General features: G+C 45.6%; 1 protein-coding gene across 1 annotated transcript in view; it reads left to right on the top strand.

Moving 5' to 3' along the window:
• The first annotated feature begins 2353 nt into the window (after positions 1-2353).
• MYO1D (myosin ID) overlaps positions 2354-20353 on the top strand; it is a 274772-nt gene continuing 256772 nt past the window's right edge. The window contains exon 1 of the mRNA XM_014596285.3: positions 2354-2551. Coding sequence (XP_014451771.1) covers positions 2457-2551 — 95 coding nt within the window. The 5' untranslated portion in view covers positions 2354-2456. The remainder of the gene's footprint in view (positions 2552-20353) is intronic.

Genomic DNA, 20353 nt, shown 5'->3' with positions numbered 1-20353 from the left:
GCTACAAAATGGCACCCCTGAGAAGATCCCCATGACTTTGGAAAACAGTGCACAGAATAGTCTTATCTGTTGACTGTAATCAATTGGCTCTTGGTTCAGACCCTGCTTTTGCTGCTGGGTGAATTTGGGCAAGCCTGTTTCTCCATTAAAAAAAAAAAATGGGGATAATGACACTGCTCTCCTCTGGAAAGTTCTTTGAGGTCCATGGCTTAAAACCCATGTTGGGTGCAGCTCCCATTCTTATTTAATGAACAGGAAAGTCTTAATTGTACCAGTGAATACTCCCAATTAACCCTTGGCCTTGGCACCATGGTGGCTAATCCAAATTAATGGCTTCTAAAGCCTGGTGTGTAACCAGCTGCCTCCTACCAGCTTTGACGCAACTCTTAGCCCCAGGCACTACATCTTGCATGCAGCTCATTCCCTGTTTGTACCCTGGACAGATGCATGAGACTGAGGCCAGTTCCTTATTCCCAGTTCCCTATTCCCTGTTCCTTTTTCAAAGTTAATCTTTATGTAGTGAAAGATGGATAACAAGGAATTAGACATGCTAAAGAGTTAGAATTTATTCAGAAATATATATTTACTAATAAAAATGTACACATTATAATAACATCATAATAGCATGTATCAAGTACATATTCTTCAAAAAAGTCTTCTGGTGGTGGAGGCGTATGGTTTGTGGTGAGTCATAAAGAATTTGCCCCATAACCCCAGCCTAACCTCAGGTTTTCACTAAGGGCTGTGTACTCAATACAAGATATTATTTTACATTTTTATTAGCAAACTAGTGAATTGCTCATCAAGAATGATGAGGGGGATGGAACCTAACTGCCCCCCTCTCCCACCACTGCCTCCAAGGAGCTGGGGCAGGGGGGGCGGGGCTTAGCCAGCCCCCTGGCCTTGCCCATCTGCTTTGTCCCCTCCATCCCTGCTGTCATGGTGGCACTGCCTCCCATCTGTAACGCTCTTGGAGCACTCTGATTGGTTGTTTCAGTAACCAATCAGAGTGCTCCAAGAACATTATGGACAGACAGACGGACGGACTAAGCCCTTTATTATATTAGAATATACATTTGTGATGAAGCCCAAACTCTTCATTTCTGATGAAGCCTTAATAGATGAGAATCAGAATCACAGCGAGATAGATGGGAAAAAGGGTTGGGGCAATGACAGAACCCTGTTTGACACAAGTATGGATGGTAAATGGGTCTGTCTCTGATCCATTGCAAAGGACTGTGGTGGTCATCCCGTCACTGATGGGCTTCAGTGGACAACCAAACCTAGCCAGCACCTTCCATGAGGCTTTACAATTGATGGAGTCAAAGGCCCCAGTTAGGTCAATGAATGCCATAAACAGCTCCTGGTGTTGCTCTTTACACTTCTTCTGGATCTGACACGTAACAAAAATCATGTCGGTGATACCCTGAGATGGGCTAAAGCCATGCTGGGATTCTGGACCGACGTCTTCTGCAAGCAGGAGGAGGAGATTCAGACAGATGTGAGCAAGACTCCCTGTGGCGGAGAGGAGGGCAATGCCTCCGTAGTCCCCGCACACTGACTCCTCGCCTTTCTTGATGATGATGGCAGCATTGGCATTCTTTAAGTCAGGTGGACCGTCCTCCTTAACCCGTATGTGCATGAGCAGTTGGTGACATGTTTGCGCTAATGCCCTTCTACCAGCTTTGAAGCCCTCTGAGGGGATGCCGCCTGGGCCTGGCGCCAGGGTTTGAATTACACTTTGACTCATTGCAATAAAAATTGGGCTGCCCATCACAATGCTAATAAAATCGGAGACCCCCAGGTTATGATTTCCAAATCTTACGGGGGCGGAGGAGGGGGAGTCTCGTCTCTTATGTGTGAGGGGGAAGGGAGCTCCAGCTCCCACGTAATTCAAACCCTGCCTGGCGCCGCGTTGTTCTTGTATGTTTTTTACATTTGTGAGTAGCAAATACACAGTTCTTTAGCGTGTCTAATTCGTTGCTAACGCCCTTTGCCTATGCATAGCTTTGCTTTGAAAAAGGAACCGGGAGCTGGAAGAAGGGACCCACTGCAGCCTCGTGGCAGGTGCTTGGTGCGCGACAGGCGCTGCCCCCCTCTGCGGGCGGGACAACAACATGAATCAAGCCGGGGCGGGGGAGGGGGGTCCCCCTGTGCCGGCGCTGAGGAGACTGCGAGGAGCCGGCAGGGGGCGCTGCTGTGCCACTGCGCCCCCCGCGCGGTCCCAGGTGAGGCGGTGGTGGCACGCGGGCGCTGCTGCCCCTTTAAGGAACGTCGTCCCGCGCCATGGAGGGGGCGGGGAGTGTGCGCGCGGCCCCGCCCCGCCCCGCCCCGCCCCGAGTTGCAGGTGAGGCGGGGCCGGCTGGCAGCGCGAGGCAGCAGCGCAGGCCCGGGGGAGCGCGAGACCCTCGCTCCGCTCGGCCAATCCCGGCGCGAGGTGAGGCGGCGGCGGCGCCATGGCTGAGCAGGAGAGCTTGGAGTTCGGCAAGGCGGACTTCGTGCTGTTGGACGCCGTCACCCTGCCCGAGTTTATGGGCAACCTTCGCCTGCGGTGAGCGCGGCGGGAGCAGGGACCTGCCTCCGTGCCCGGCCGCCTCCGCGTGGCCGGGAGCCCCTTTGAATGAGCCTAGCTGCCGGGTCCCCAGGTTGGCTCGCGGGTTGCTGCCGGTGCCTGCAACCACCGGCACCCGCCCTCCCCTTCCCTTCCCTCCCCTCCTTATGGCCCCCAGCCGGGGGGGGGGGGGGTCTTGTTCCCCAGGAAGGTTGCACCCAGGTTTGTCCCGGGACTGGGATGGCCGCGCGTCGCCCTTACGATCCTGGCGTAGCGAGCAGCTGATGGCATTGCTCTTTTTGGCCACTGATTCAGGGATGCCATCCTGCAGGGCTTGGGTTTGGATGCGTATTGTGGGGTTCTGGGATAAGCTGTCATATATGGAGGTTTTTTTTTTTTTTTAATCCCATCAACCTTTGTAGGGTTTATGACTGATGTGGGTGTCCCAACGTTTGCACGTTTGTTCTGGGATAACAAAAAGGGACAAGCGTGAGGTCTGTTTGTAGCCTTTTAACTTCGTACAGAGCAGTCAGTTTATATCAGCTCGTTGAACCCGAGGCCGCCTCCTTCCCATCCACTTGTTTCTCTTCTAAGTTGAGTTCAAGTCAGAGGGCAGTGAGTGCCCCTTTCTGTCGATTAACGTACAAGAATGAGTCTGTTTGGGCAAGTGCCAAAGTGTGCAGACGGTGTCATTGTATCTAATAGTCTTGGCACTTGTGTTTGTCTTCTCCAGTTAACTTTTGGGAGTTTTGTGTGTTTTAACTGTATTGGCCGTCCTGCGCATTTATCAACCGACCCTGCCCCGATGTTCGTGTGGCGCAGGGAAGCACTGTCTCACTTTGCAGACAGCAGGAGTGGAGGCTCGGAGGACTAGGTCCTAGTTGTCCACAAGCTAGCGTGTGAACCAGAATTAAAATAAGAGTTTCTGGCTCCCAGTTTGGTGCCCCTACCCACAAACAGCACTGCTCTTCTGTGGATAAGCAGCACTAATCTAAAGCCCTGCTCTGTCCAGTCTGATGCATTTCATTAGTCTTAAACTCCAACTTCCTTCTGCCTGCAACTTCAAGCAGCAGCAGAATGAAATGGACAGGACCTTAGCCATTATCCCATCCATTATTAAGTATCCAGCCATCAGGAGATGCCTGGCTCACTTTTCTTTTCAAAGCATGGGGAGATGGTGCCTGCCTCTTGCATAATAGCCCCTGGTCCTGTGATTTTTTTTTTTTTTTTTTTTTTTTGCATTCCTTTCTGCAGTGGTGTCACAGTTTCAACAGGGGTGGTGAGAGAGTGCTTCTATCACGGATTAGCCAACAGCCTGGTAATTAGGGCTGTCTTGGAAAGTAGGACCTGTGGGTGTGAATCCCTCCAGGCTGAGAAGAGCCTAGAATTCAGGTAGTCTCTTCCTGGGTGTCATCCTCTAATGACAACATGATTATAATAAGTTGGGCAGCACAACCCTGTGCATACGGAGGGTTTTTTTGTTTGCTTTTTTTAAGACCTGGGAGATGGTTGTCCCTATCCAAAGAAGGTAATTTTTGTAATTCATTGGTTCCTTGTAAGTATGAGGGAGAGGATGGGATTTCAGATATACCCCTCTCTTCTGCATTCCCTATTAGTTAATCTAGGCATTCCTCTGCTGTAATTGGGCTTTAACTCTCTTCATTCACTGCATAGGAAACTTATACACCTCTCCTGGATTTTGTAAATTCTGTTTCCAGAGCTAGATACCTAAAAATTAGGTATGGCACTGGCAAGTATTACTTCACCTAGGCCCAGATCCACACAGTGATGTAAGTCTACTGCTCTTGTCAGTTTATATAATTAGTTCTATGGCGTTGGTGATGGAAGTCAGCGTTGTGAAGCTAAAGGTTTAGAGGCAGTATATGATGTGGTGGTTCTTACAGTTTAGATTTTGTGTGTTAACTCTGACCATCATGACTATAAGATCACTTTTACACTAAAAAAAAGAATCTTACTTTCAAAACACTGAATATTCTAAGATACAAAGTCAAGGATTTGAAAGTTAGGAAATGTTGGCTTACATGTTGCCTGTGCAACCTTGTTCATATGCATCAATGCAGTCTTTATTTACAAAACACATGGAGGTAAAATAATTGTAATTAAGCAGTTACAGTTAGTTTCCTAACAACTCTTGTTCTGTATTCCATAACTAAAGTAAAGGCTGAAGAATTTATTTGAAACTTCAGAGTTACTTGCTTTAGATTCTACTTTGTCTAATAAACTATAGAAAGCAAAATAGACATGGCCAATAGCATTTATAAAGTAGGGGTGCACCGATGGCTGATTTGTAACGAGCCCTATCGGCTGATACCAATCCAATTCTGATATGCAGCCAGGCAGCTTGGAGAGCAGCATCTGAATGGTAAGTCTGTTGTGGGGGAAGGGGTGTTTAGGGGGCAGATGGAGACCACACAATGAGGGAGGGAGTGGGGCTGGGGCAGGGGCAGGACAGGTACTGCCTAGCTGGTGTGGAACAGGGGATCGAGCGGCTTGTCCAGGGGGCAAGGGAGGAGGGCAGCTCCTGCCGCTGGACGCACCCCGGAAGGGCATGGGGGGGCATGTGCCCCTGGATCTGCATGGGGTGAGGGGGAGCTGCTGCTGTAGGTTGGGGTGGTGCCAAACTATTTCCAGCTGGGGCTGGGCCAGGCTGTGCTCAGGTTGGGTGGTAGTGCTGGAAAGGGAGCTACAAGGGGTGGGAGCTGTAGCCACCCCAAAATTTCCTGTAGCCCCCACAAACCCTCCTGCCAGCGCTGCTGCCTGCCCTAAGCACAGCCTGGCTCAACAGCCACTCCGGGGAGAGCCTGGTGCCATCGTGACCCCAGCTCACGGCGGCAGCCTGCCCTAGCCCTGTGTGAAGATCCAGGGGCACACCCCACCCCATGCCCTCCCAGGGTGTGCATAGCGGCAGGAGCCCGCACCCTCCAAATGAGTGGCTTGCAGCTCTGTCCCCTGCTCTGCCTTGGCTGTGCAGCACTTGCCTCTGCCCTGCTCCCTCCCTTACTGCTGGGGCCTCGATCTGTCCCCATCCCCATACCCCTTCCCTCACAACAGACTTGCCAGCCAGACCTGGCTGCTCTCCATGCTGCTGGGCTGCACTCCTGGCTCCCTGCATGCTGCACTGCGGCTGCGTATGCACGGGGCATTTATTGGCGGCATTATCGGCCCCATCAGCCAAAAAAGCCGATTGCCAATACAGTCAATTTTCCTTCTATTGGTGCTGATCTGACATGGGACCGATATGGCACCTCTATTATAAAGCTTTAACAAATTCAACATGGAATGTTATAGGGTTATGGATCAGATGAATTAACTCAGGATTTTACTGTACAGGCAGACTTTTTCCTGTGTCATAACTTGGGCAGGTGGCTTTGCCATGAGCTTGAATTTTGTATGCTAATACAACGGAAACTGCCTGTGGCAGTTTGACCAGACAAGTCTAAAATTAGAATTTAGAAGCTTAAACAAGTTAATTATCATTGAATGTCACTTTAAACTCTAACACCTTGCCCACATATACTTAAAGTCAAGCTGTCCCTTTGACAAAAAGACTGTTGCAGACTAAGCTTTGTAAACAAAATAAAAAATATGCAGGGAGTGATTTTGAACTATTCTAACGTGACTGGAATTCCTCCAATAATGTAGGCTGTTTTGTGACTTTAATCAAAGATATTTAAATGATGGTAAAATCTTTAGGTATTTTAATTGATTTGTTAGGGCTTTTTTTTTTTTTTTTTTTCCTTCTTGGTATAGATAACTGCCAGGTTCTTTAAGCACCGCTTCTGTGATTTGTAGGCTTCATTATTTTGAAATGCACAAGGTTTTTCCTATCTGCATTTTGCTGTAGCCAAGTATAGTTTCCTGTTACAAACACTAGTGCTATCAGTTTTTCTAGCCTCAGTGCCCTCACTCACTAGTCTATGCAAGGGCACTCGGGAAAACTCACCTGAATTAAGTAAAGGTGATGATGACTTACTGCTTTAAGTCCTTGCTTAGACTCTTTTTCAGAATTAAAATGACTTTCAGTTTGGTTTGTTTTAGGTTCAGTATAACGAATTCACACCTTTAGTTAGCTTGGCTTTATTTTCCAGAGCATTCCTGTGAAGGCAAACTGTTGATCTAATTGCTGTGTGAATAAAGAAAATGGTTGAATTCAAGTCTTTGCCTGTCATTTGGAATTGGCATGCAAATGAGTTCTCTAGCTCAGCTTCCGAGCTAAAATGACAGTCTTCTCAAGTTAGGGAATTTGTTCAAATATTTTTCAGTCAGAATAGTTTCACTCATCTGGTTTTGTTTTTTCTGGTTTTCACTATAGATGCCTTGATTCCTTCTGTGAAGCTCTGTTTAATACAATAATTGTCTGTGACAAGATTATCTAGTTAATACCAGACAGCGTACCCTTGGTGACTAGGCTTGGAAAATGACTCTCATTCTCTTCTATTCAGTTGTTCTGGTCTTAGGAAACAACTTGTTGGACAAAAGAGGAAACTTTATATGCTTTCCGTTTTGGAAACCAACCTTGCCTCTTCTTGGCAGAGGAATACTGATCAATTGGAAAGTGAATCGGGCTTCTAGCAAATCATATGATCAGACATTTCAAACACTTGCAGCCTTTCTTGCTCCTCAAAATAAGTTTTGATATTTTTGCACCTTTGTCCCTGACATCCCACTGTAGCTGTGCAAAACACCTTTTGCACTTCTTTGTATAAGGCATGTTAGATATACAGATTTGCTTCCCTCCCCGCCACCCCCCCAAACAAACAAACAAAAAACTGTCCAGTAAGCTGTTTGACTGCTGGGTTTCATAGCTGTGATGTCAGCAACAAACGATGTAAAGCTGTTCCAGTATTTGATTATTCCTTTCACTTAAGTTGCTGAAATCAGGGGTGTCCAGGGTCTGCAGGGCTTCTTGTGGGCCAACTGGTGGCAGCTCATTGACAGGCTTTTTACGGGCAGCTGGTAGCAGGTTGTTGTGCTCTGCAGCCATTGAGTGAATACCACTGCCTCTCTTCTCCCCCATCCCCTTTTTCCCTGGTGCCAATTTTAGTTGCTAATAATGACTAAAGACCTTGAAGGGGTGGAGGGCAAGAGGCATGGGGGAGAGTGAGCGGAAGTGTCACTCACTCTTCTGAATTCCAGAGCTGTACCATCAAATCCTGCGAGCTGCAATTTAACCCTTGGGCTGTAGGCCACCAGTTGGACAGCCCTTGTTTAAATAATTTGTATTTTAGCCTCTGTTTGCCATTTAAGTAACCAAGGCCTGATGCAGTATTTTGGCCTTCTGCTACTATATTAGCTCTTCAACATAAAAACAGAACATACTACCTTTTCTAAAGTAGAATGAATATTTTTTTTTTTTTTTAAAAACTCTGCTAATGATCAGTAAATAATTACTTTTATATGAAAGGTACTGTATTGTCCAGAATATTTGCCATATTACTTGGCAAAGAATTCCTCAACTGGGGTTTATTAGCAGTTAAAATTTATCGGTTAAAATAAACTGTACACAAGACTGTCGGCATCTATCTTTATTTAGCTGTTAATAAATTGTACATTAAACTGTACTACATGATAGCTTGCCCTCCTGTGGGCTTATAAATTCATAATGTGGATTTAGCTGTTACCTGATCATGCTATTTCATGGCACTTAGCAAGCTTTTATAGTTAAACGACAAATGCTGCTTCTGTCTCAGCTATTCAGTTTAACTCCTTTTTGACTTTTTTTTAAAGCTATGCCAAGGATTCTGGCCTTTGTATATATGTGTGTTTCATTGCTAAATGTCATTTTATGTTGTCATCACACTACAAACTCTTTTTTGTGGGAGCCCTAGTTCATTCAGTGCACTGCTGGATACACATGCAATCAGTACTAATATTGCTTATGTCACTGAAATATGGCATTTTCCAATTTTAGTGCCTGACCTTGTGACTCAAATGTTCTCTTATGTGGTTCTTTTATATAAAAAAGTTGATGTAAATTCATACTTAAGAGGACTCAGCTTTCACTTGTGACAGAAAGAACTTGTGTGAATTTATGAAACAAGTTGGAAAATTTGTTTAGCTCAGTTGGTTGGAGTGTGGTGTTAATAACACCAAGATTTCAGGCTTGATCCTGGTTGGACTAGATCAGGGTGAGCAATTTATTTTTGGGAGGGAGGGCTATTTAGGGAGTTTTAGCGAGCTGTCAGGCTAGGTCAGCATCAGCCAGCACGCCTGTGCCCCCGGCTCTTGTGCTCCACCAGGCGGATGGGATGAGGCCACAGGCGGGCTGGGAGCAGGATGGGCTGCGGGCGGGGATCAGGGTTGTGGGGCAGTGATGGTGTGGGCCTGGGGCCCAGAACAGCTATGATTTGGTACCTTCACGTCCCTGTGACGGGCGCTGCTTCTATGGGCAGGGGCATATGGGGGGGGTGGATCAAGGCTCTTTCCCAGCCTTGGCCCCACTCTGTCGTTCCTCTGTGGTCTCCATGGAGACTGGCTGGGATGCATGCTACCAGGTCAGGAGCGGTGGGCGGGGGTGGGATGAGGATTGGGATTGTGGGGCAGTGACCATGTGGGACTAGGACACGGGGCCCAGGGCAGAGCTGTGATACACTCCCTGCACACCACTGTCCACCGGTGTCCATTGCAGGGGCATGAGAGGAACAAATCATGGCTCTATCCTGGGCCCCGGCCCCATGCTCTCACTGCCCCATGATCCTGATCCCTGGCCCCGTCCACTCATCCTGCTCCAGGGCACTGTTCCTCACCTGCCCACAGCCCCATCCCATCTTCCTGGCTGCGTGCTGTGCCTGTGGGGTCCCAGCCTGTCTCTGGAGACCCCGTCTATCCGCCTCATCTGGTGCCCCTAGTGATGTGTGGGGCAGATGAGCCAGGTTGCCCAAGCAGTGGTGCCAGGTCTGGCAGCAGCAGCCAGAAAAAGCTGCCATGGATGCTGTCAGGAAACAGTCTGACTGCTGTGCTATACCTGGGAGCTGTGGACTGGCCACATGAACCATGCCTTGGGCTGCCTCCTCTGTGCCTGGGCCAGGCGAGGCTGAGGGACCTGCCATGGGCCATACAAAATCTCTTGGTGGGCCAGATCCAGCCTGTGGGCTATATTTTGCCCACTCCTGGACTAAATTATTTCTTGAGGTTCCTTCCAGCCTTACTTCTCTATGAGAAACTCTGAGATAGACATTATATGTTTAAATAATATGAATACTGTTTACAGCCAATAAGATGCTTGTTAATCTATATAGAACGTGTCCTAGATAAGAATACAAATTTAGCTCATACAGAACATAGAGAGAACACCTGTTTCTTAAATATTGAATTTGTATGTTCTTATAACATACATCTTTTCTTTGTTCCTGTATAAAGCTTAGGCGTGACTTTTGTTTCCCTCTTATCTTTTGTCTGATTTCTCCAATGGTGAAATTAACAGAGAGAGCACAGTCAACTCTGAACTAACCTTGGCTATCAGAAAGATACGAAGGGCCATCTATGGAAGCTGCAGCATCCTTCCAGCTGCTATACTTATCTTCTTGCAAAGACTCCCAAGAAACTATTTAGATAGCATATGCCTGTGGCATATGTTTCTTTTAAACTGGGATTAAATTGGAGATATTCTTTACTCAAGTAAATTGAAGGGGTGGGTTTGTTCAGAATTTATGCTTGGACAGGATTTGCACTGTTCCACAAACCTGGCTTTCTTCCAGGGTTTGTTTGGGGTTTTTTTTGGTAAGGATCATTAGCTGACCCAGCCGGGTTGTGCTGAATTTAGTTCCCAAGTGAGCCAGATGTGGGTGGAACTGAAGTCATACCAGCTTCAGTGCATCCAAGGTTGTTTCCCAAAGGATGCCTTCAGTGGGAAAAAGATAGATAGTCAAGTTTTGCTGTTTGGCTTTTTAATATATGAATTTACTGTTGAAAGGTGTTGGATTAACAGCTAATGTATCTGAACTTGAAGTGGGGGAGGGGTTTCATAGTATCATAGTGCTTAGGATCGGAAGGGACCTAAACAGATCATCAGGTCTGACCCTCTGCCCCAGGCAGGAACAGGTGCTGGGGTCATATCACCCCACTTAAATATCTGTTCAGCCGCCTCTTGAAGACCCCCAGGGTAGGAGAGAGTACCACCTCTCTTGAGAGCCCATTCCAGAGCCTGGTAGCCCTAACCATAAAGTAATGTCTCCTGATGTCCAGCCTGAACCTTTTCTCTAACAATTTGTGGCTGTTATTCCTAGTAACCCTGGGTGGTGCCTGGGGGAAACAGAACTTCCCCCAATTCTTGCTGGTTCCCCCTGGTGAGTTTGTAAACGGCCACCAGATCCCCCCCTCAGCCTTCTTTTGTGGAGGCTGAATAGGTTCAGGCCCTTTAGCCTCTCTTTATAGGTCCTGCCCCGCTACCCCTTGAGTATGCAAGTGGCCCTTCTCTGGACCCTCTCAATGCTAGCCACATCCCTCTTGAAGTGCGGTGCCCAGAACTGGATGCAGTACTCCAACTGTAGCCTGACCAATGCCACATAGAGGGGAAGGATCACTTCCCTGGACTTGCTTGTGATGCATCTATAGATTCATGACAAATTGCAGTTAGACTTACTGACCACTTCCTTGCATTGGTGGGTCATGTTCATCCTGGAGTCAACAATGACTCCAAGATCCCTTTCTGCCAGCACATGGACAAGAAAGGAGTTTCCCAGCCTCTAAGTGTGTTGCTGGTTCCTTCTCCCTAGATGCAGTACCTCGTATCTAGGGAGTTTATATAAAACTGGTACTGATGTTGATCACTATGTTGTGAGCTTTCCAATGTGCTTACCTTCTTATCTCCCTTGTTACTGTGATTAGCAGTTACATTTTTAATGTAGACATCTCTTCACTAGTTACTGATTTCACATGGATCATCAAATATCCATTCAAAGTTAATCTCTAGTTATTACTAGGTACCTAGTGTCTCCTAGCAGTTCATGCAGTTATAGAGCGCTCCAGGTAGATTTTAATTTTGGGTATTGGATTATGCAATACAATCTAAGCAGATATTTTTGTCTGTTAAAACATTTAAGAAACAAATTTTTGTACTTTTTTTTTCTTAAATACAATTGTAAAAAGAAACAAGTGTAAACGGACACTTATTTAAATGACTTGCACTTCCACAGACATTGTGATGTTACCATATTGAGTTCTTTGGTGTATTTTGTCTTAAGTGGTGCCAGATTGCTTAGAAGTTGATTTACCTACTAAAGCCCCTGTGAAGAAGCATATGTGGAATTTAAAAGTACTTTCAAAATCAGTTTGTTTGTTTGGGTTTGTTTTTTTTTTTAAGTTGAAACCACTCTCAGACCCTTTTTGCCTCTAAAACTAGTATTTTGCTGTAGTTAAAATAATACTCTTGTACTTAGGTGTTTTTTTTCTGGTAAATTTTTGACATCAGACTGGCCAAGATGCTTCAGTTTCAGCAGATGAAACTGGCATTCCTGAGTCAGTGGCCAGATGAAAAAGATGGTGTGAATGGTCATTGAATCTGATCAACTGCATGGCTGAAGTTGGGGCAGAAATCTCTTATGAGACGTTTTAAACGTACTGAAAAAAATACTAGATACAAATTTGAGCACTATTTGAATTATTCATGGTAGTTTAATGCTATTTTAAAAGAAATCTGAATGCTGTGGGTTTTGTGGTCTATTTTTTATTCTCTCCTATGTAGCAAAGATAATCCTATTTGTTTATATTTAGCAGCTATCTGGTTAATGATTTGCTTTAAAAAATATGTAACACTTCTCACCAGTGTATCTTAAAGCACTTCAGTAAAGCAATAAGCATCATCCTTACTTTACAGGTGAGTAAGCTGAGGAAAAGGAAAGTGAAGTGACTTGGGTAAGTCACCCAGCAGTCATTGGCTCAGTTAGGTGTAAACTGCATTTTCCTGAGTCCCAGTCTAGTGCTCTTGTTGTTTTGACTATGGCAACTTAGCTACTCCCTCCATGTATTTCTGTCATGTCTTAGAGCACAAGTGTAATGTTTCAGGATGACTGTAGCAGAGGAGGAGCTTCAGCAGCCAGTTTCTTTCTCTGATTTTTGAGGGAGGTAACTCTTCTTCACCCCTCCCTGATTATAGCCATCCATCTATGCCACAATATAAAAATATCTTGGGGAACCAACAGATTTATTTAGTACTAGTGAAGGTTGTATTAGGGCAGGGGTAGTCATTCTATGGCATGAGTGCCAGAAGTAGCATAGGCAGCCTGTATGGCGCACAACAGATCAGAGAGGGGAAAAGCAATGCAATGTCAGATAGGGTAGGCAACAGAAGTCAGAACAGCAGGTCAGGCAAGGAGCACAGGGTAGGAAGCAGAGCAGGAGGCTGGGTAGGGAGCAGAAAGCAAAGCAGCCAATTGAGCAGAGGGTGGGGTTTGGAATAGCACTTGGAGGGTGCAGGGCTAATTTGTGGCTTGCCTGTCACAAAGGTTGGCTCTCGCTATACTAGAACATGGCTCCCTGGTCCCAAAAACCGAAAATTTAGACCTAAGATAAAATTGTATGTCATTCTTTTCCACTTCACATTGCCTACAATGTAGATGTATTGCATCAGATTTTCAGTTAAATCTCAACCATGCATCTGAGTGTTATCAAACTCAATCTAATACAGAATCTTTCAAGTTTTCTTAGGTGTGTTAACATGCACTAACTCACCAAATGAACGGTTTGCGTGAGAGTCAAGTGTGCTGATCTGTTAATAAGGTTTTGTGTAGGGAGAGCTTGAAGTAAATATCTACTGTCTTTTGCTGCTTCAAGGTGGAAACCTGCCCAGTGGAATATTGGAATGTGTTAGTGATGGTGTCAAGAAATGCAGGAGAGCTTGACCTTCTTACTGGATGTTTGACTGGAAGGATGCGTCATGGCCCAAACTCTTAGCTTACCAACAAAACTTTATTTTGTAATATTCCTAATGCTAGCCTCCAACTAAAGTAGGGGCGGGCAAAATGTGGCCCTCTGGCTGAATGCGGCCTGCCAGGCCATTCTGTCCAGCCTGTGGGGCCCCTAAAAATTTAGGAAATTTAATATGTATCTGCCTCTGGCTGTCTGTCACGCAGCCCTCGATGACTTGCCAAAACTCAGTAAGCGGCCCTCCATCCGAAATAGTTGCCCGCCCCTGAACTAAAGGCTTGTGCTGTATTTTGTGGCAAACTGATTAATCATCCGATCAGCAGGACAGATTCAGTCTTGATTTAAGGAAGGATAATTCTGTGCAGCTAAAAACTATTCATGGTTTTCTTTTGGTAGTAACTCATGCTAGCTCCAAGAGTTAGACTGACAAGAAGGTAGTGCCTAGGAGTAAGGAAATCTTACCTTTCACACAGACACAGCTCCTATGTATCTGTTCCTTTGTGTTAATGATATTGCTGTTTGCAAAGGGAGTTACCCCAGTGGTATTGTGCAATACAGTTCTACATTCAATTATTTCCTTGTAGAGCCTACAAGGTGGAAATTCCCAATATACTTGCAAGCAGGGGTGTCTTAAGGTTAATTCAGTTGCTATTACATTTTTATTATGAGTTTACTAGGTTTCTTAATACCCACTTTTGATGTGCTTCAGTTGCATTAATGGCTAATGTTTTCTGTGCATTTATCTTAAGGAGAGTAGTAATAACTGCAGTTTATATTAGATGCAGTTAGGTACCAGGTACTTTTTCTAAAGCACATCAGTTTGGTTTGTCTGATACTTTCTGCACTAATCTCTTCTGCTCAAAGAATTAATTCATAATCTCTCAAAGCAACACTTCGTAAGAACAAATCCCTGTGTTTGTAGTGTGATTCACTAAACAGGATTTTTTTTAATTATTTGCTAACTAGTTCTACCAGTGTAAAGTCAGTACTTTCAAAGATATGCTGAATTAAATCCTTGAGATTTGACCAACCTTTCAGAAAAGGACTAGAATTGTTTAAATTGATTTTAGTTCTTAGCTGAAATGTCGAAAGAGAAACTTGGCTTTTTTGGGAGAATCTGTATACATTCTTGCTATTGAGATGTGTGTGCACCCTAGAAAGTGGAGATCTTTTAGTCATATATAGCAGAGGTGTCGAACTCCATCTGGCCCTGCAGGCTGGATGAGTGGCAGGGGGCCAGTCCATGGATTGGATCACCATGGTCCCTCCTTCCAGATCCCCCCCTGCTCCCCTCCCTCCCCCCACATCCCCACATGCTAGATCCACTGCGTTGTGGCTGCTGTAGTGGGCACAATAGATCCTGGACCAGCTGGGCAGGCTTGGGTGAGTGCCACACTACACACAGCACCCGTTCTGTGATCTGTGCTGCATACATTGACTCTCCCCTTCCCCAGCCAGTCCAGGACTGGTGCCTGCAGGTGCCATGTACAGTGTGGGCTCTGGACTGCCAGGAGCAAGCATCATGTACAGCACATGTCCTGGATCAGCTGTAGCATATGGTGCAGATCCCAGAGTGGTTGGGATAGGCACCATATGCAGCATGTAACCTGTGCCCTACCTGCAGGGCTGCTGCAGCATGTGGGTCAACTTGGACACAAGGACAGCTCTGGGGGCCAGATAAAAGGGCTTTGCAGGCTGGATCTGGCTCCTGGGCCATATGTGACATCCCTGATGCACAGGGTTATTTGCGGACCCAGAAACTGTTGTAAAGGTCCACAAAGACCACTGGATCAATGTTTTCAGTTTCCTTTATTGTAAGGAATGGGAAGGAACAAGTACTGTTTGTGCCCCCTTGGGTTTTTGTTGTCAGGATAGTTACCATTTTAAGTAGTTCTAGAAGAGGAAGTTGGAATTCAGAATTTTAGGAGTCTTGTGCTGGACAGTCCATTTGAACAGCCTTTTTACTAGGTCCAAAAAAAAAAGATCATTTGTAGGGTGTGGTCCCACAGTGGTTAGAGCATCTTTCTATGGCTTCAGAGTTATGAGTTTGAACCCTGCTGAGGACTTGTGCTGAAAGCTACCACTAGACGACCTAGCGGTAATTAGGCACGTGTTCACTTCGACTGGAATCGGTGGTGGCCAGATGTGATGCTAGCCCAGGGATGTGCAAAATATAGCCTGCAGGCTGGATCTGGCCCGCCAAGGGATTTATCTGGCCCATGGCGGGTCCTTCAGCCCCACCCAGCCCAGGTGGTAGGAGCAACCTGGGCCATGATGTATACAGGTGATCCTGCTACCCCTAGGCACACAGCGGGGCTGGAATGGCAGTGGCTGGACTCAGCTTCTCAGTAGCCCCAGTAACAGCAGCTCCTTGTGGCTGCTGCTGCCAGACCCAGCTCTACTGCCTGGGCATCTGTCTGTCTGCCCCACATCCATCGCTGGGGGTGCTGGATAGAGTGGGTGGGCAGGGTCTCAATGGAGACTGGCCTGGGATCTGCATGAGCAGGGCACACTCAGCTGGGCAGTTGGGATGGGGCCACGGGTGGTTGGGGAGCAGCATCTGGGAGTGGGACGGGTGGGTGGAAGTGCGGCTGGGATTGCAGTGTGGTGATAGTACAGGGCTGGGGCCTGGGGCAGAGCAATGTCCCTGCAACGGGTGCTGGTTCTGCAGGCAGGGGTGTGCCAGGAGGAGATCATGGCTCTGTCCCAGGCTCCAGCTCTGCACTGTCACTGTCCTGCGATCCTGGCCCCAGCCCCACCCACCTATCCTGCTCCTGGATGCCACTCTCTGCCTGCCTGTGGCCTCATCCCATTTGCCCAGCCAAGCATGTCCTGCCTGCATGGGTCCCAGGCCCATCTCTGTGAAGACCCTGGAGCTGGGCCAGGATTGTTGGGTGATGATAGCACGGGGTCGTACTCTGGGGTAGAGCCACTTATGGAGTTTGGGTGAGCTGCTGTGGGCCGGAGGCAGTGCTAACCTGGCCCCACAACAGTTCACCAAAACTTTCCAAGTGGCTCTCTGGCCCAAATAATTGCCCACCCCTGTGCAAGCCACATCAGTCTCATGTCTGCTGTTGGCTATAGATAGTGTGCCCTAATCAGACTAGCCCTACAGGCTGCTAGTCTTGGGAAGGTCTTCTGACCTTGATGCTGCCTGTGGTGGGTATATCAGATTGATTTGGTGCAGAGTGCTTGATTTCATATTTATAGTCAAGAAGTGAGAATCCAGATTTTGGACCCCTTAACCCAAAGTGAATTTTCCACTGATCTCGGTGGAGGATGCACAGAAGGATACCACAAACAGTTTCTCTCATTGATGTAGTTTAGTATTTATTTGTCTTTTTTTTTTCCCTCCCATTCTGCCACCTCTTTCCTTCTTCCATGTTTGTGTTTCTGCAGCAAGTTGCTGTCTGTATCCACGAGGGGTTTCACTGCAGCATTCTGCTAAATTGGGAATGAAGTAATATTGACTCTGAATATAGAGCATGGTGCTGACTCAGTACTACAAGGTCGTGTAGCATAACTTCATCAGGAATATGGGTTACTCCATATAATTAGTCCTCCCTTCATGCTTGCTTTATGTAGAGCATAAATTGAAGATAATCAATGATGCGTAGACGAGAATCTCTAAAAGGTCACTTAAAACCCCAGGGTGAAGACTTGTCAGTCTGCTCGCTGGATACAAGGGAACTTTGTATCAGCAGGGCAAGGAGCCATGTGTGGGAGATGGGGATGTTTAGTACCTTCTTGGTTGTTGAAACTGATTGAGGTAGAAGGAAATAAAGACAAGAAATTGAGCTTCAAGTGCAGATATAAGTCTGAAGAGAGAGACTTGAGGAGGTACTTTTTGGGTGGGGTGTACCTTTTGCACCTGTCTCAAGGGAGAACAGGCATCTGCTCCAGGATGAAGCCTTGAGATCTTGGGCCAAGGACATGGAATACCTCTAATGAACAAACACGCTCTGTATTTAGGACTAGCTTCTCTTGGATCTGAAGGACTATAAGCCTAGCTGGTTTGTCTGTTACAGGCTCCTTGTTGAAATACTTTTGGATACAAGAACAAAGGATTTAGATGCATGGTTTCCACAGCTGGCCAACCTGAAAAGTGTGGCTTCCAGTATTTCCTGTGGGTAGGCATCTTACAAAAAGCTGTTGGAACCATGGATGCAAACAAGTGACTGATGAATTGCAAGGATGCTTAGGAAGAGCTGAGCTGAAGGGTAGTCTTCAATTTAGTGGCTGTGTCTGTAGATTCATGTATTCTCAGTTCCTCTTCATGGAAGAACAGATGAAAACCACACTGAAGTGTCTGATGTGGCTCACCACTTTTATTGTGTTTATATCTTCAGAGATGCAGATTCTTATTTAACTTAAAGATAGTTTGGCCCCTTGTATTGTTTCACTTTCACCCTCTAATATGGTGAAACATCCTTTTTATATGCTGTTGATTTGTTTAATTCTTTCTATAAATGGCTTGTTTTAGTGAAGTGAATGGGCATCTTATGTTTTATGTAACAGTTTTACGTTGGTGGGGATCGGGTCATAAAGGATTCCTGTTTTTTCTTTAGCCAAAAGAATGGTAGCTCTGGTGAAGGCAGGGTAAAATGCAGAAAACTAAGATCTGGCTTTTCTGGAGACACTAGAATATCTATGGCCCCAGGCAGCGGAAATAATACATAGACTAACTCTGGATTTTATTCATGTTTCTGGTAACCAACATTTATACTTGATGAGCAAGCTTTTGCTTGTTGAACACATTAATCTACTGAACATACTTGGAATTTGAAGGCTTGTTTGAGCATTCATTCAATTTTTTGAATGGTTTAATGTGTACTGTGATGGGTAGTTCTACTTCTTGGAAGATATGCTCAGTACTAACTTTAATGCAAAACTTTCCCTTCTCCTCTGAACCAGTTTTCAGTTATTCTAAAGAAGCCAAGAAAAGCTGATAAGAAATAATTCAGTTGTTTTACATCAGAATTTGCAGTGAATGCAATGAAAACTCCTTCCAGTTAGTCAAAATACAAGGATGAGGTTAAGGCAGGTTCCAACTAGATTGATGCCCTTTTCCACAGGTAAAAAGATCACTGGAAAGGATATCACTATTAGATAAATAGTAAACATGAGTGCAAAGGTCTGGCTTTTAAAATAAATTTCCTAGGGAGAGTAAAATTTTCAGGATTTTTTTGGAAATTAATAGCTGGTCCAGGTGGGCTTTGAGTTACATGGGTCCCAACCTATAGATGAGTAAAGTGAGATGCAAGTTTGTGGCTCAGTGGCACCTTTAATCTCACTCTTTGCCACCTGCTCCCCCCCCCCCTTCCCCAACTGAGTGTCTGAGAGGCAAAAACCATGGTGTGAATTGCCTCTTGGCCACTCAGCAGCCAGAAGGGAGGGGGTGGCATGCAGCAAAAATAGCATGATTCAAGGCACTGCTGTTCTGCGATCTCTTACCACGACTTAAGTAGGTCCCTATCTAATAGGTTACTCTTCCATTTATGCAAAGTACAATTTGCCTGAGTACATATTTCATTTAAGTTCTCTTCAATTCATCTTCTGCACATCTGTCTTGCCTCTGCTCATGAATACCTCCTTTTCATAAAGTGAAATTTTACAGTAGTCTGTTTATAGTAGTGTGGGTGAGGTAATGCTAATGCTTGTAACATGTTGGTGTTGGATAATGTAAAAGGTCAGATTGGTTATTTAAGGTATCTTGTTTTGAATTCTTAGGAGTATACTAGCATCACATCAAACCTTCTGGTACTAACGTTCTAGCTGATGCCTAGGCATGCTTGGGTAGGATGCTTTGGTTCATTGTTGAGAAATGAAGGGTACCCCCCCCCCCTTGTTTCTGTAAGCTGAATTATTTTTAGCAGATTCAGTATGGGATTCATCCACTTCCTTCATTAAAACTGATCTCTGCTGTATTTACAAGTGAGTCATTGTTGTGGTTGGTTTTTTTTTTTTATGAGGACTTTGCCATGAAGACAAGAACATGGTTATGAGATCACTCTGCTATATGCCTTGTTTAGTCTCATAGTTGTTAGGGGCTGGAGGGGACCTTACAGATCTTTGGGTCCAGCCCCCCTGCACTTGGGCAGGAAAGACTGCTGGGATCAGATGACCCCAGCAAGATGGGCATCAAGATGCTACACCAAATTCTTCTCCCTGCAGTTATTGTATTTGTGATAATCTAAAACTAGATATTTGAGATGTGAATGATGCCTATTTCTGTTGTTACGACAAAGTGCCCTGTAAAGAGGTACTATTTTAGACCTTTAGACACTTTTGAAACATTTCAAAAGCTTGTATATTTTTTATAACTGGACATTTGATACCATTTCAAAGGTGTTTGAAAAATTTTAATTGTTATGTCTGTCTGCACTTTTAGTCATGCTCATCAGCACCTGTGCCACAGTTACAAATCTTGACAGCTAATGTGACTAGGAAATCACTCCTGCTCTGCCCATATCTCTTAGCTTTTCTTACCACTACCTAGTGGTTCGTGTTCTTCTTACTCCTGTTTCTGTGGATTGCCTGCTTGCTCGTACTCCACTTCTTCTTTTTTGTGCTTTTGCAGATTAACTGCAATCTGTTACCTTTTTCCATAGCGTGTTTTGAATACATACAAGTAAGTGTTACAGACTTTTAGTTGATTAACGCTACAGAAAATGCTACATTGGAATGGAACAGAAGAAACAAACTCGGACCTGGTCGGCTTTCTAGTACAAGATGCTGTGTGGAGCTTGAGGTGTGCACTTGATTTTAGATCAGTGGGTCTCAGCTCTTGTAAACTGAAGAAAATATGGCCCTCTGAGTGCAATCCCCCCCTCCCCCATGTATGGCTTTTGTGATGTTTCACAGGTAGGATAAAGGTTGGGGGTGGGGGAGGGGTTGTTTGGTTTTTGTTTTTGTTTT

The sequence above is a fragment of the Alligator mississippiensis genome, chromosome 4 (genome assembly GCF_030867095.1).
Source record: "Alligator mississippiensis isolate rAllMis1 chromosome 4, rAllMis1, whole genome shotgun sequence".
Lineage (NCBI taxonomy): Eukaryota > Metazoa > Chordata > Crocodylia > Alligatoridae > Alligator > Alligator mississippiensis.
Note: the sequence above shows the minus strand (reverse complement) of the source record. Positions and strands in the feature narration are given on the sequence as shown.